Here is a 14754-nt window from a genome sequence, read left to right as displayed (position 1 = left end):
TGATTGTTTATCGATTTTTGTGTACACTATCACTACACTATTATAATATGTGGTATCATTATTTCACATGACAGTAGCTAATGTCAAATGTGGAATCGAATTATAATTCCGACTTTAGAACTAAATCTAACCTCCTATCCTTATAATTTCAGGTTCACAAGCAGTATCATCAACGAACCTCACCAACGACGACACGCTATCCATCCGAAGCATGTCGGTCGACGACACCCCGGACTTCGACAAAACCATGGAGTACACACACATCAGCCGGACCAAGACCTCCATGGCCGGTCTACGGAACGAGATCACCGAACTCAGGAACGATATATCCGAGCTCAAGAATGAGATAGTCGAGTCTAAGAACGAACTGGACGACCCATCGTTCGAGAAAGCGAAGACTCCTGTTCTCACTCCTGGGTCTAGGAATCGGATTAATCCATTCCTGAGGGACTGTGAGGAGGCAGATGAGAAGAAGGATCAGATGGTGGATCCTTTGGGAGCGATTCCGGTGGAGGTCCTGTCTAGTCAGCCGAACAAAGCGTCGGAGCCGGTGCAAGTGAACGGACAAGTGGCTCATGAGCAGTCGTTTGGTAAGTATACAAATTATTTGCCTAATATTCTTTTGAAGCTTTTATTTCGAGTTCTTCAAGTACACAACACACAAAAAATAACAACAAAAAGAAACGCAAAATAGTGTGGAATCTATGTTAGTAAACTGTCAAGGCGAGAGTGAATAGGCACTTGCAGGGCAGATATGTACCATCCTAGACTGCATCCCACTTCACATCAGGTGCTATTGTGGTCTATGTTTAATGAGGGCTATCGTTTTTATACTTAACAGTTGGCACCCCTGGCGATTGACAGGACCTTACTCTACAGTGGCGCCATCTTGATGAGGGCAAATGCGATAGTCCTCCTACCACTTTAGCGCTCACCAGTTGGCGCCACTGTCTTCGCTACTAGCAAGTGACAGGACCTTACTCTACAGTGGCGCCAACTGGTGAGCGCTAAAACGATAGCCCTCATTACGAGCTGTTTCACTTCATGCGATCTTTTATGATATGGCTTTCTCTGTCACACTTGCGTTTACTCACGTTGAGTGTGTTTGTGGTAACAAAAGATGTTATCAGCGTGCCTCTGAGTCGTTTCCTTTAATGATTTCCTATATTATCGTTTAGGTGAAGCAGAAGTGGAATCAGTTGGCTCGGAGCAATCAAGCCACGACGCGTCGCGTAGCCGCGAGGCTTCCTCGGTGGGCGAGAGCGACTCGGCCTCGCCGCCGCCCGACCACGCGCCCGTCAAGACGCAGCTGCCCGCCGGGAAGGTATGACTTATTGAGCCAAGTCTCCACTACTCCACTATAGTCTTTTTCACGTAAGATGATCCGTATGACACTTCAAGGTTATCCATATTACGCATACTACTTATGCAGAATATTTTTGAAAAAATATTTGTATTTTATTAGCAATATAATAAAAAAAAAATTAACTACTTGTCTTGAAATATATCGTAAAATCTGAGTCTATTGATTATATTTTAATTAAACACGATATAAAAATATTTTTTATTTAATGTACGCAATGTGTGAAACGGAATAGATTTAGTGCTGGGGTATTTCTTGTATAATAAAATCGATTATTTCCGCGGTTCATTAATCGATTGCAGTGTATACTTAGTTATTAAAAACATCACAAAAATCAACTATATTTTTCGATTATTGACTTTAATAAACGCATTGAAAATAAATTAATAGTTTTTAATTTAAAGAAACAGAACCAGTACTTTTTAGGAATCGTTTTTTTTAAACACGAACCATGAAATTTTAATATTATTAATAAAAAAATGTTACAATAATATTTGTAATTAAAAAAACATGTTTTTTGTTAAATAACACCTATACAAAATAATTCTCTAAAAGTAGGTTTTACTAACTCTTGAAAAAATCGATAGATAAATCGCTATGGTTTAGTTATGTGACATCTCTAAATCTTTCAAACTCGAAACGTCATACGGATCTTCTTAGGTGAAAAAGACTATAGGCAGCCTAAGGCCCCGTTTCCACCAAGCTGGAGCAGAGAAATATTTTGAATAACCAGTCAGATTTTATTCTGTCAATTTCATTCAATCTGAATGAAATTTGGTTATTCAAAACATTTCTCCGCTCCGCCTCGCATTGGTGGAAACCGGGTCTTAGGTTGAGCGACCGCTTCGACATGCGGCTGTTCAAGGGGAGACGATGCCCCAACCAAAGGCATAAATCACCGCGAGGCAAATGTCATCGCTGCGGACTGAGCCAGATTCGCGCGTTCAAAGATGCCACAGTCTGGGCTGTGCATTCAGTGAAGTCGGGAGAGCAAGTCACTCGCAACTGCTCTACGAGCGTCTGCTGACATAGCTCTTTCATATAATTTTAGATCCCTAAAATACAAATTTCTAGTTTGGGAATTAATGTATATGTCAACGTGAAATTGTGAACTCTGTCAGTTTATAATATAACGCGTTAGATTGTAAACTAACAGTGGGTTAGGTTAGGTTAGATTGTAATTTAACTACGTCAGATTATAATCTGACGGAATTCACAATTTTACGGTGACATATACATATTTTTCTACCTTTGTATACTATGTATACTACACTCGACATCAAATAAATCGCACCTCCCGCGACAAGCATTTTCAAACGTATGCTTCCCCACTTCCCACCAATATTGGCACCATTTGAAAGCCTAGTTCTAACCTTCATTTCATTAAAGGAAAGGTTTTTACTCCAAAAATGTGTCTTTAGAAGGATCCAGAGTCACTTCTTCAAAAAATAGGTAGTTACGCTAGAGCCAACTTTTATGGCTATAAAACTGTTAAGTTGGGATTAATCTCTATCCATCTGTTAAATAGGACACGTGAGATCATTATTTGGTTTTATAACCATAAAAATTGGTCTAACTAATCCCATAGGTGGGCCCAAAGTGAGGTATTTTTTCAAGTCACATTTATGGTATATGTTAATCATTTATTAAGAAATTAAATGTGTTTTTCTTTAAGGATATTTATTGGGCTTTCAAATAACACCAATATTGTTGGGGCACCATGATTGTGTCAGAAGAAAATCGTTAAAGTTCGCGTCGCGGAAGGTGCGGTTTATTTGATGTTGAGTATATATTGTAATTGAGTGCAACAATAAACGTTTTATTATTTATTTTTATTGAAATAAAACTAAAAGCAAAGTAATGATGCACTATCATTTGCAGGTGGTGCGAAGACGAGCGACCGGCAGTGGGTCAGGAGGCAACAGACGCACGACTACGACGCGACCGCGCTCGGCCATCGAGCCTAGTCAAGCGCATCACGCGTCACAACGAAACTTACACGAAACGCCAGCCTCGTCTACTGAGCGCATCGGGGATGGTAAGTTTTAACAGTGTATCTTAGCACTTAGCAGTCACAAATCTGGGAAAAAGTTAAATTGCATTATTTATTTACTTGACATCCTTAGCGATTTAGTTTTAAGTTTAACCACTATAAATGCTCCCAAATAGAAAAGCGAATGTTGCCATAAGCCTATGAAGACCTAAATCACACTCATTGAAAAACTGATAGGCATGCGAGTTTTCTGTGTGGCCTGATTGTAAAACTCATATACTGTGACATATTAAGGTTCTAAATTTCTATAAGGTTGTATACGAGACTATTCCCATCTCTCGTTCCCACCGCTGCAAATCCTGTGTAGCCAGGATCTACAGCTTGACCGCCATTAAAACCCAATCAGTGAAGGTCGAGTTTGTCCCGAGGCCGCGAGGGAAAGTTAAACTGTCATTGAACCCGCAGCGAAATATCAGTTTTTTTTAACCTGTATGAATAATTCCAGACGAGTCGTCAGAGAGCGCGCGCACGATCACGGTGCCGGAGTGGATGACGGTGGGCGAGAGCGTGTCGCTGCGGCTGAGCAGCAGCACCGGCGTCGTCGCCTACGTCGGGCCCACCCACTTTGCCCACGGGCCCTGGGTGGGCGTGGCCTTGGACGCGCCCACAGGTGGGATTAAGGCGGTTTTCACACTGCCCCGCGCTCCGCCGCGGAGCGCGGGCGACAGATCTAATCATTGTATGCAAGTACCTCAGTGTGTATAGAAAACACGCGCGGCACTTCATACTGACAACGCGTCCGCGCGCGTGATTTTTTATATGAAAATCACGCGCTCCGCGGCGGAGCGCGGCGCAGTGTGATAACCGCCTAAATCAGTTACTTTATCTGTTATCCGACGCCTTACGTGAGATGGATCGTCCAACAATGAGTTTCTTAAAGACTTCCACCTCTATAAATTATTATTCAAAGTCTATACAGGGTGTCTCAAAAATAGCAGTCAGCAATTAATTAGAGATTGCTTAGTTCCACAAAGTGTCATGGTTTAAGATGTTGTTTTTAAATTATGTTTCTTGAAACTACTTTTTGTTAAAATAGAGAAACACGGGTATCAACACCAGTGGCGGATTTACAGTTTTGCCGCCCGTAGGCTAGGGAGGAGTTGAATCTTTATTTAACTTTGATCTTCTGAAATCGAGTAAGCGTCATCTGAAATCTGCCGCCCCTAGGACGCTGCCGCCCCTAGTCCGCGGCCTATACGGCCTATTGACAGATCCAGGACTGATCAACACGATATTTTTATATAAGTTACATGTACTTACGGCTTAACGTTTCAGCTGCTATGCTGTAGCCGCAGTCACAAGTAAACGTGTTTCTTTATTTTAGTTGAAATGGAACGCCATAGTTTAAACTCTTATAGGTACTACGTTCTGTTACCTAATGCTTGAAATATTATCAGAATCTTATATCCTTTAGTCCTTAGCTATTCAAAATAGTAAGTTTTAGGGCAGATTTTTCTATCGCTGGATAACTTTTAATGAAGAAGAATAAGTTTGGCATATTGACAGTTTTAGTGTGGGAAATATGTCAAAATGACAAGGTTATTCTTCAGTTACAAGTTATCTGACGATTGAAAAATCGACCCTTAGACAAGATTTATCAGATAATATTATAGCATCTGCTAACTACACTAGGGAGTGTTATGCTAGAAAATGGCATTGTTTCAACTACTTTATTCTTCTGCAGGCAAAAACGACGGCTCAGTAGGCGGCACACGGTACTTCGAGTGCCGGCCGCGGCACGGCATCTTCGTGCGGCCCGACAAGCTGGCGCACGACCGCCGCGGACGCAGCGCGCGCGCCTACAAGGAGCAGGAGCGCGCCTCCATCAAAGGTACGCAAAGGCAAGAAACAGTATACATTACATTTGACCCTAACGTACACTAGTGCACTGTGGCGTATACCACGTGACACGATTGACCACTGGCTCGCTTGTCACGTGACTCCCAGCCACTGGTGCGCATACGATATGACTATAGGTCAGCAGTGTTTAGTTGTGGTCCGACAAGCTGGCGCACGACCGCCGCGGACGCAGCGCGCGCGCCTACAAGGAGCAGGAGCGCGCTTCCATCAAAGGTAGGCTAAGGCAAGAAAAACTCTAACTAAGGCACACGAGAACAATGAACACTACCGCTGGTATACAAGCCACGTGACCCTAGCGTACACCGGTGGAAGACCAGGTGACGCTATCGACAACTAGCTCGTATACCACGTGACTACCGGCCACTGGTGCGAATACCACGTGACTATAGGTCGTGACATCGGTAGTGTGTAGCTGCTGCCCGACAAGCTGGCGCACGACCGCCGCGGACGAAGCGCGCGCGCATATAAGGAGCAGGAGCGCGCCTCCATCAAAGGTAGGCTAAGGCAAGAAACACATTTCACGAGACCTTAACATACACTGGTATATAGCCAAGTAGTAACACACACCACCGCATGAGACGTAATTGACCACTGGTGCGCTTACCACGTGACTATAGGTCATTAGTACTCATACCTGCGGCCCGACAAGCTGGCGCACGACCGCCGCGGACGAAGCGCGCGCGCCTACAAGGAGCAGGAGCGCGCTTCCATCAAAGGTACGCAAAGGCAAGAAACACTACCATTGAAATACATTATGTATTTCACGTGACCCTACCGTACATTCGTGCACTGTGGCGTATACCACGTGACGCGATTGACCACTGGCTCGATTATCACGCGACTCCCAGCCACTGGTACGCATACCACGTCACTATAGGTAATTAATGTGTAGCTACGGCCCGCCGCGGCCGCGCGCACGCCTACAAGGAGCAGGAGCGCGCCTCCATCAAAGGTAGGCTAAGGCAAGAAACAGTATACATTACATTTGACCCTAACGAACACTATCTAGCACACCACGGGACGCGATTGAACCATTGGCTCGTATACCACGTGACTACCAGATGCTATCAGTCACTGGTACGAATACCACGTGACTATAGGTCATTAGTGAATAGCTGCTGCCCGACAAGCTGGCGCACGACCGCGCGCGCCTTCAAGGAGCAGGAGTGCGCCTCCATCAAAGGTAGGCTAAGGCAAGAAACACTATACATTTCACATGAATTTAAACATGAACTGGTGTAATAGCCAAGTAGTGACGCTATCGACCACTGGCGCACACACCACCACACGGGACGTGATTGACCACTGGCTCGCATATCACGTGACTACTGACCACTGGCCGGGCAAGCTGGCGCCTACAACACGACCGCCGAGGAGTCAGTGCGCGCGCTTATAAGGAGCAGGAGCGCGCCTCCATCAAAGGTAAGGTTCACATCATTGTATGTGTGTATAGACCCCCTTCTGGGGACTTTGGTATTTTTGAAGCGGCTATTGAGGATGCTCTTAATAAAACTTGTAACAGCAACAAAAAGGTCTTAGTTTGTGGAGATTTTAACGTCAATTTACTAGATAGCTCATCATCATATTCTGTAAGACTACTTTCCCTTTTTCAGTCATTTAACTTGTTTAGTCAATTTAAGGAAGCAACTAGAATTACGGAAACCACAGCTACTTGTCTAGATAATATTTTCTCTAGCTGTGTCCCTGACAATAAAGCTGTCATACACAATCTTACGTCAGATCACTGTGGTATTAAAGTAGAATTTATTTGTAATAATTTGAATAATAAAAGTAAAAAAAATGCCGTATGTAGACCTGTAACCATTAGTCGTCTAGAACGTTTTAAAAATAATCTTGAAAATAAATTGCATTTAGTCCCGTATGTTCAGGGAGACCCAGATGCTCTTTACAATAACCTTTTCGAATGTATTAAAACCGAACATGACAAAGTTTTTACGGTAAAGCCATTAAAACCAAATACCAAATCAAAGTTTAGTGACTGGGCTACTAAGGGAATATACAAAAGTCGAAATACGTTATATGAACTTTATGGCATGAAAAAGTATAATAATAGTATATCTTTTCTTGAGCATGTAAAAAAGTATTCAAAAATTTTTAAGAAAGTTTGCTTCATGGCTAAGTCTTTTTATATTCGGGACAAGATAGGGAACGCCAGTAATAAAATAAAAGAAACTTGGAATGTTATCAACCGAGAGACTGGTAAACTAAAACCAAGAGATAATGACTTTTCTCTCAAAGTTCACGATAATTTGATATCTGCAGATAAAGATGTAGCGGAAGCTTTTGACAATTTTTTTGGGAATATAGCTTCAGCAACAACTGCCAACTTAAAGTCATCTCCCTCCGAGGCCGAAGAAATATTGAAAACTCACGTGACACCCTGTGACTCGCACTTCTCTTTTAAACATATTACTCCATTAGATATCACTAAAACTTTTAATCTTTTAAACGTAAAGAGTACAACTGATATCTGGGGCATCTCTGTCAAGATAGTCAAACACATTATTGATATAATTTCCCCACAGTTAGCGATAATATTCAATAATTGCATAGAGAAGGGAATCTTCCCCGACCTCATGAAACATAGTAGACTAATGCCATTATTTAAGTCTGGTAGCAAAACCGACCCTGGCAATTATAGACCCATTTCTATCTTGCCCGCTCTGAGCAAGATTTTTGAAAAAATCATACAGGAGCAACTTATGATTCACTTTGGCTCTAATAAACTTATATCCATTTCATAGTGAACAATATGGTTTCACCAAGGGTCGTTCCACCACCGATGCAGGGGTTGCACTACTTAAACATATCTTCGAGGCTTGGGAGAATTCTCAAAATGCACTAGGGGTCTTCTGTGATCTCTCAAAAGCTTTTGACTGCGTAGAACATCAAACGCTAATTCGCAAACTGCACTATTATGGGGTAAAGGACTCGGCTTTGGATTTAATACAATCCTATTTAAACTTTAGAGTTCAAAAAGTTGACATAAATGGTGTTTTGTCTTCTGGGTCACCTGTGAAAATGGGAGTTCCGCAGGGGTCCATTCTGGGTCCATTCTTGTTTCTTATATACATTAATGATCTACCATATTTTGTTAAGGACTCTTGCGAAATCGTGTTATTTGCTGATGACACATCTTTGATTTTTAATATCGATAGAAGTAAAAATAACTTTGACGATGTAAATAATGCACTAACAAGAGTTTTAAGTTGGTTCACTACAAATAATTTACAACTCAATGCAAAGAAAACAAAATGTATAAAATTCTCTTTGCCTAACGTAAAAACAGTTAGTACACAAATAGAACTTAATAATAATGCAATCGATCTGGTAGACTCTACTGTATTTCTGGGAATTACCCTGGATTCAAAACTCCAGTGGGGCCCCCATATAGAAACTCTGGCGGGAAAGCTCAGCTCAGCGGCTTTTGCAATAAAAAGGATACGGTCATTAACCGATGTTTCAACAGCTCGCTTAGTCTACTTTAGCTACTTTCATAGCCTAATGTCATATGGAATCATGCTGTGGGGCAAAGCTGCAGATTTTGAAACAATATTTATTTTGCAAAAACGTGCGATAAGATACTTGTATAAAATGAAAGCAAGAGCATCCCTTAGAGAATTGTTTAAAGAAATTGGCATTCTCACGGCCGCTTCACAATACATCTTAAACTGTATTCTATTTATTCAAAAAAATATTACTGAATTCAAAAAGAAAAGTGATATTCACCAAATTAACACTAGAAATAAAAATAAATTGGCTATACCCGCTTTTAGACTTAATAAAGTGTTTGCTACTTTTATGGGACAAGGTATCCATTTTTATAACAAAGTCCCTGATAAATATAAAGAGCTACCGTATAATAAATTTAAAGATATAGTTAAAGATCACATGCTTAAAAAAGCCTATTATACAACTCGAGATTTTCTTAATGATAAGTCATCCTGGGAGTAGGATTATGGTCCTCTCATGCTCGCACTAAAAAGAATTAAAATGAAAAGTAATGTATAAACTAATAATAATTTCTCAAATGTTATAGTGTCATGCTTCTCAATCTGGACTGTTACTTAGCTTTATTATTAGTTTTTTTTTAAAGAGATAACTTGGAATTGTCATTCTCACTAAAATGTCTCTGGGGTGGTGGCGTAGTGAGGCGGGTCGTTACATTCCCTCTAATATGGTCGAGTGAAGCGATGGCTGGTTCACTCGTCATGTCTGTGAACAGGCGCTGCTTTCGGGGACTGGTCAATCCAAGTTATTCAAATTTATGTATGCGAGTCATTTCTACTAGTATCTTAATATGTAAGTCTAGATATTAGCACGTCACTACCTTGTTTAATATACCACGCAATCTTGTATACCCATTCTTATAAGATACACCATACAAGAATGCATGGTAAATTCAGTGAACTGCTCCTGAATCGAATGTACCTACTACTACTATTTCTATTTATTTATATTAACCGGCAGACAGTGGTGACTGAGTTTGTTGCGGCGCTTCTTCTCAGCACTTGCCAAATGTTGGTCTCGAAGCGCTGGTAGGGTAAAAAGATTATGAGACATGTAGAGGCTCCTTAAGAGCAAAATGACGATTTGTAAGAACTATTTATTAGTCCAAACAAATAAAGAAATTTTGACTTTGACTTTGACTTTGGTACACGCTGACAATGGACACTAGTAAACACTGGTACTCATGGCAACGTTCGTGCCAATACAGGCTGTTGGCGCTGGTGGCATTGCAGATCGCTAGCGCATAGCGCGTGGCAATAATGTGACCACTGAAGCACATGCAACGTCAATTACCGAATAATATTACTTAGGACGAAAAAGACGGGACTCAATGTTGGCAAGCTACTATGAAAAGACAAAATGACCGGTGAACTCGGAGGATGTTATACCCGATCATCGCGATAAACGGTTTTTACTGTTACTGTTAATTCACGCCCATGTTTAGTTAAATGTTGGGAAACACAAAACAGTGTTGCAGAAGAGAACATTTTTAAAGTTTATGATGCTTCTAAGAAAATAATTAATGATAATACACTTATTGTTTCAGGTGAAGGCCTTCACAACTTGCACAGATCAAGAAGTCGCGGCGAGAGCATAAACGCCGTGGGCATCAAGACTAGGAGCAAATAAACCCTCAGCCACCGGACCGAAGCGACTACGTCCACAGCCTGTGTAGATACCGTTTCTGTTGCAGTCGTGTCACGCGTATGGTGCTTTTGTATACTATAGTTGGATTTGTTTAGTTCGAATCAGTAAATGACATTTAGAATTAAGTGCAATATGGCGGACAGCTAATGTGATATTCCGTGACCAGCGTATGTAATTATCGGCATGATAAAAATGAAATGTTTAATTTTTTTTGGTGGAAATACTGTAATTTACAAAACTGGTTACACTCTTAATGTGACTTCACTGATTCGAATGAAACAAATCAAAGTTTAGACGTTTATCTTCCGTTACCGCGTCGTGAAGCAATACGCAAGCCTTTATTCGTTAAGTTGTTGGCCCGCAGCTGGGGAAACAAGATGATCTCAATTTTATTGATACGCTCAATAAAACCGCGCAGATACATCGACGACGTTTCCGAAGATCGCAAATGTTAGGTACAAGTATTTTTTACTTCTTTGACGTTATCGACTTAAATTTTACATTACACGATATGTAAATAGTATGAAATTATGTGATTTAATTTTATTATATGATTTCCATGTAAATATGTGAATTTTTGTGTGTGTATTATTTTATTTGATAATTTTAGAACCAATGAATTTTTTTGTGATCGGTGATAAGGTTCGATGCATTATTTGTATAGAATTTTTTACTGTATAGTTTGTGGTATAGATGTTATCGTAAATTATTTATGTATTTTAGCTCATTGACTAATGCTTTTCTTGTCTATGGATACAGCACAGGCCGACGTTCCCGCGGGAACGTCAGGTCTGTGCGCTTGCGCCGCACACTTCATAGACACGCATTTCACAAACGACTTTTATTAAAATGTATTTTTATCGAATGATTCCTAGCGATGTACTTTAATTTCGACCTATTGCTCATATGTGTTGTACACACGATTGCCAGTGTATATGTGATAGTTTCTTGCCACGCGTTAGCCCTTATACATTTTCTCGTCTGCTTTTTACCCTTTAAAATTTTCGAAATCGTCCAATATTACATCTTCGTCCTTTAAAAGACTTGTACTTAGTACACTAACAAACCATTTTGACGGAAATTACTGATGCCCAAACTTTGATTGACTTTCGTTGTGTGGTCCAAGTGATAAGCGAAATGAAGGCTGACTTCCATACAATTTTGGAAATTCTGAAATATATTCATAGAAAGAGTAATTAAACAAGGCTGTCCATTATGTTAAGCTGCATTATTGACTCTCGTTTTGTAAACTAATATAAATTACGGCCATTTAATTAAATCATTAGTAATATATCGCTTATCGCTTGTGCCATAAAATTTATCGATTAGGTTGTGTAGGTAATCTGAATTGTAAAAAATACGTGTGTATATCAGCACGCTGTAAATTAAAAATAAATATTATAATGTGTCACTAGTGAAAATGTCCTCAATTTATTATCTCCATCCACTTGCGAACAATAAATTCGATGAGAGTTCTATCTAATAAATAGTGAAGCGAGCGGTGTCCTCGCTCGTGCCACATATGAATGTGTGGTAGTTATTTTGGCATTTTTTGTGAAGATAGTATCAGAAGTTATAGCGGCGTAGGACGCGTGTAATCGAGTGTTAGGAAATGTCCACATTGCCCGCCTCCGGGCAGCATAGACTAGCTCACCTAATGTATATTCCATCCTCTTAGAAACGTAATCGATCGTAAGTACACTTAACAAGTACACAGATAGTTTAAATGCCTCGTTATTTACTAGTGTTTGTAAGAGTTCCAATTTCAGCGTTCATTATAGCCCGCCACTTGCCTCCATTCCTGTAAACATATGTATATTAACATTAATGAATTAAGTACTCACGTTAAAATACAAAAATATCAAAAATATTTAAATCGTTTCAATGCACTCGAGAATTTCACGCCAACTCGTAAGGTGCGGTTCTACTGCAAGCGGTTTTTCGGAGACACATTTAGTTTAATAAATGATATAGGATGTAAAATATTTAACATCAAAGTATATCTCGACTTAGAAGCTTGTGTAGTGGGGCCGCGACCTAAATAATTTAAGCGTTGACTGACATCATATTGTCTCACGTAATAGTTATCACCATTAACATTTATCGAATGCTTATTAGACTGTCGTACTTAAACATTCCATTTTTTCTATACATTTATCGTTCTAGCAGAATTCAGTAGAGTAATGTCAGTATTCACTGATGATTTAGATTTCTAACAGTTGTGACTTAAATGGCGTTAATTTTTGCATTTTACGATTTTGACTTTAATGTAAAAGTATAGACCAGTGTATAAATAATTCTGGCCCTAACTAGGACAGCTCAATGTGTAGTCGAAGTAAACAGTCTAAATGAAATATTGATTATAACTTTGAAATATTGTAGGATGTCTTTGAACCTCTCGATGTGCTTGTGTCCAGTAGTGTCGGTAGGTCATGGGCAAAGGGTTGGAACTGAAGGCCTCTGGTGGAACTGGCGTGGAAACAACGGATAATTGTGTAGACTTGACCTTAAAAAATTGCGGGATCGTTATTTTTGTATAGAGGCGGCCCGCGTGAGAGTCTACACGTTGTTGTATCGGAATCGTATCGGATTTTTTCTTCTATAATCGTAATTTTGTAGTGCTGTCGCGCCTACCCATTGAGTTGGAGCGGGATAAAGCTATATAAAATACTATTATGTTAGAAAAAGAACTATTATGATTCCGATGCCCGCCCGTTTCATCATAGACTGATGGGGGTAGCAGCGAAGGAACGAAGTGTGGCATTCGAGGCAAAGTATGCACTAGGGCTCCTAGTATTAGGCTAATAGCGACCTTAAAAGCAGCGTCTGGTAGGTCCTAAATTAATTTAATAGTAACTAAGCTGACCATGTGCTGTGCTTTTGTTTTAAACAATTAGTTTTTAAGTAAATGAAATTATTTGTTTATAATTATTATTTCATGTAGATGATTTTGTATTTATTGCATCCAACAAATCATGAGCTTTTACGATGATAATGTAATTAATTAGGTTTGTGAAGCGATGCATGATTCATTTAGCATAGATTACAAGGTTATTTAAGTTGCCAGTGTCGGACATGTAATATAAAATAAAGATCACAAACCATATTGTATTCTTGATTATTTCTTGACGATTGGTCTTATTGGCAGCTACTTGGTAGGGTAGGTAGATGGTTGCATCTTTCTGTAAACACCTGAGCATAATAAATTATAAAGAGATTTTAATATTTAAATATGGAAATAGTTCACTTCTAGTGGAAATATTTTTGCCAAGTAGCAAATTCGCGTCAACCATCGCTGTCATTATCAATAAATGTATGATAAATTAATTTAGTTGTTTTCATTAACTACCCTTCTTTGAATAAATTATTAGTTAATCTTAGAGAAGTAAATAAGCATGACTAGAAGACAGAGTCATAGATTTTTGTTATCAATAGTTGGTATGTTACAACAGTTAGTAGTTAGGTACTATCCAGATCAGTACCTATACATTTTTATTCTCTTTATAGCTATGAAAATACTGTAGATAGACAAAAGAAACCTAGAAAACTACCATAAACTAGAAATTTTATGTAGTCGTTAGTCTTTTATAAAGCAATTAAATACATAATTAATTGGATTATGGTAATTATGAAAAACTAAATAGGTCGCCAATAAAACCAATATTGAAACAACAACTGCTTTTCATGGTGACGTCTAATAATTCTATTCTTTGAATTTATTGCCTCCGCTTTGGTGGTGGTCTAAGAACTGAGAAACAGGTATTTTTTAAAATTTTATCTACTTTTGTAATCATAACATTTTTGGTGTAGAAAACAATGAATTTACTTTATCAAATGTATCAAACTATAAAAATGGACCACGAAAATTAAAAAAACATGTTTATTTTAATAAAAAAAAAGTTGTGTAAGGTTTCATCACTTTATTTTCTGGGATAAACTACAGGATAAACTGGCAGCCAAGAAAAACAATTGTCTCCTACAGATTAGATGCGTAATTTGCGCGGGAAAATGACTTGTATGGTGAAAGTGAAACAGACTGCTAGGTACGAGCTCAAAGTTAGAAGGTAAGTATGTTTTTTATTTTTTATCAGAGAAATGAAATGTTGTTTATTATTATTTATTTTTTATCCAAACAGAATATCGCGAGTTAAATATTTTGGTAAAAATATTCCTCAAAACCTTAACAGGTGTGTAAATTGTATTGGCACTGGCAGTCAAAATTTTCATCATCCCGCTAGTGTCGTCAACTTTCATAATTTTTAGTTCCCCAATCTATTGTCATATTTTTAAGACACGCTTC

General features: G+C 39.2%; 1 protein-coding gene across 1 annotated transcript in view; it reads left to right on the top strand.

The window, feature by feature from the left end:
- LOC135073913 (kinesin-like protein KIF13B) overlaps positions 1 to 13781 on the top strand; it is a 196967-nt gene extending 183186 nt beyond the window's left edge. The window contains exons 33-38 of the mRNA XM_063968167.1: positions 153 to 590; positions 1179 to 1324; positions 3245 to 3401; positions 3862 to 4026; positions 5101 to 5247; positions 10354 to 13781. Of these exons, the coding sequence (XP_063824237.1) occupies positions 153 to 590; positions 1179 to 1324; positions 3245 to 3401; positions 3862 to 4026; positions 5101 to 5247; positions 10354 to 10436 (1136 nt within the window). The 3' untranslated portion in view covers positions 10437 to 13781. The remainder of the gene's footprint in view (positions 1 to 152; positions 591 to 1178; positions 1325 to 3244; positions 3402 to 3861; positions 4027 to 5100; positions 5248 to 10353) is intronic.
- Positions 13782 to 14754: the final 973 nt, after the last annotated feature.

Source organism: Ostrinia nubilalis, chromosome 1 (assembly GCF_963855985.1).
Source record: "Ostrinia nubilalis chromosome 1, ilOstNubi1.1, whole genome shotgun sequence".
Lineage (NCBI taxonomy): Eukaryota > Metazoa > Arthropoda > Insecta > Lepidoptera > Crambidae > Ostrinia > Ostrinia nubilalis.
Note: the sequence above shows the minus strand (reverse complement) of the source record. Positions and strands in the feature narration are given on the sequence as shown.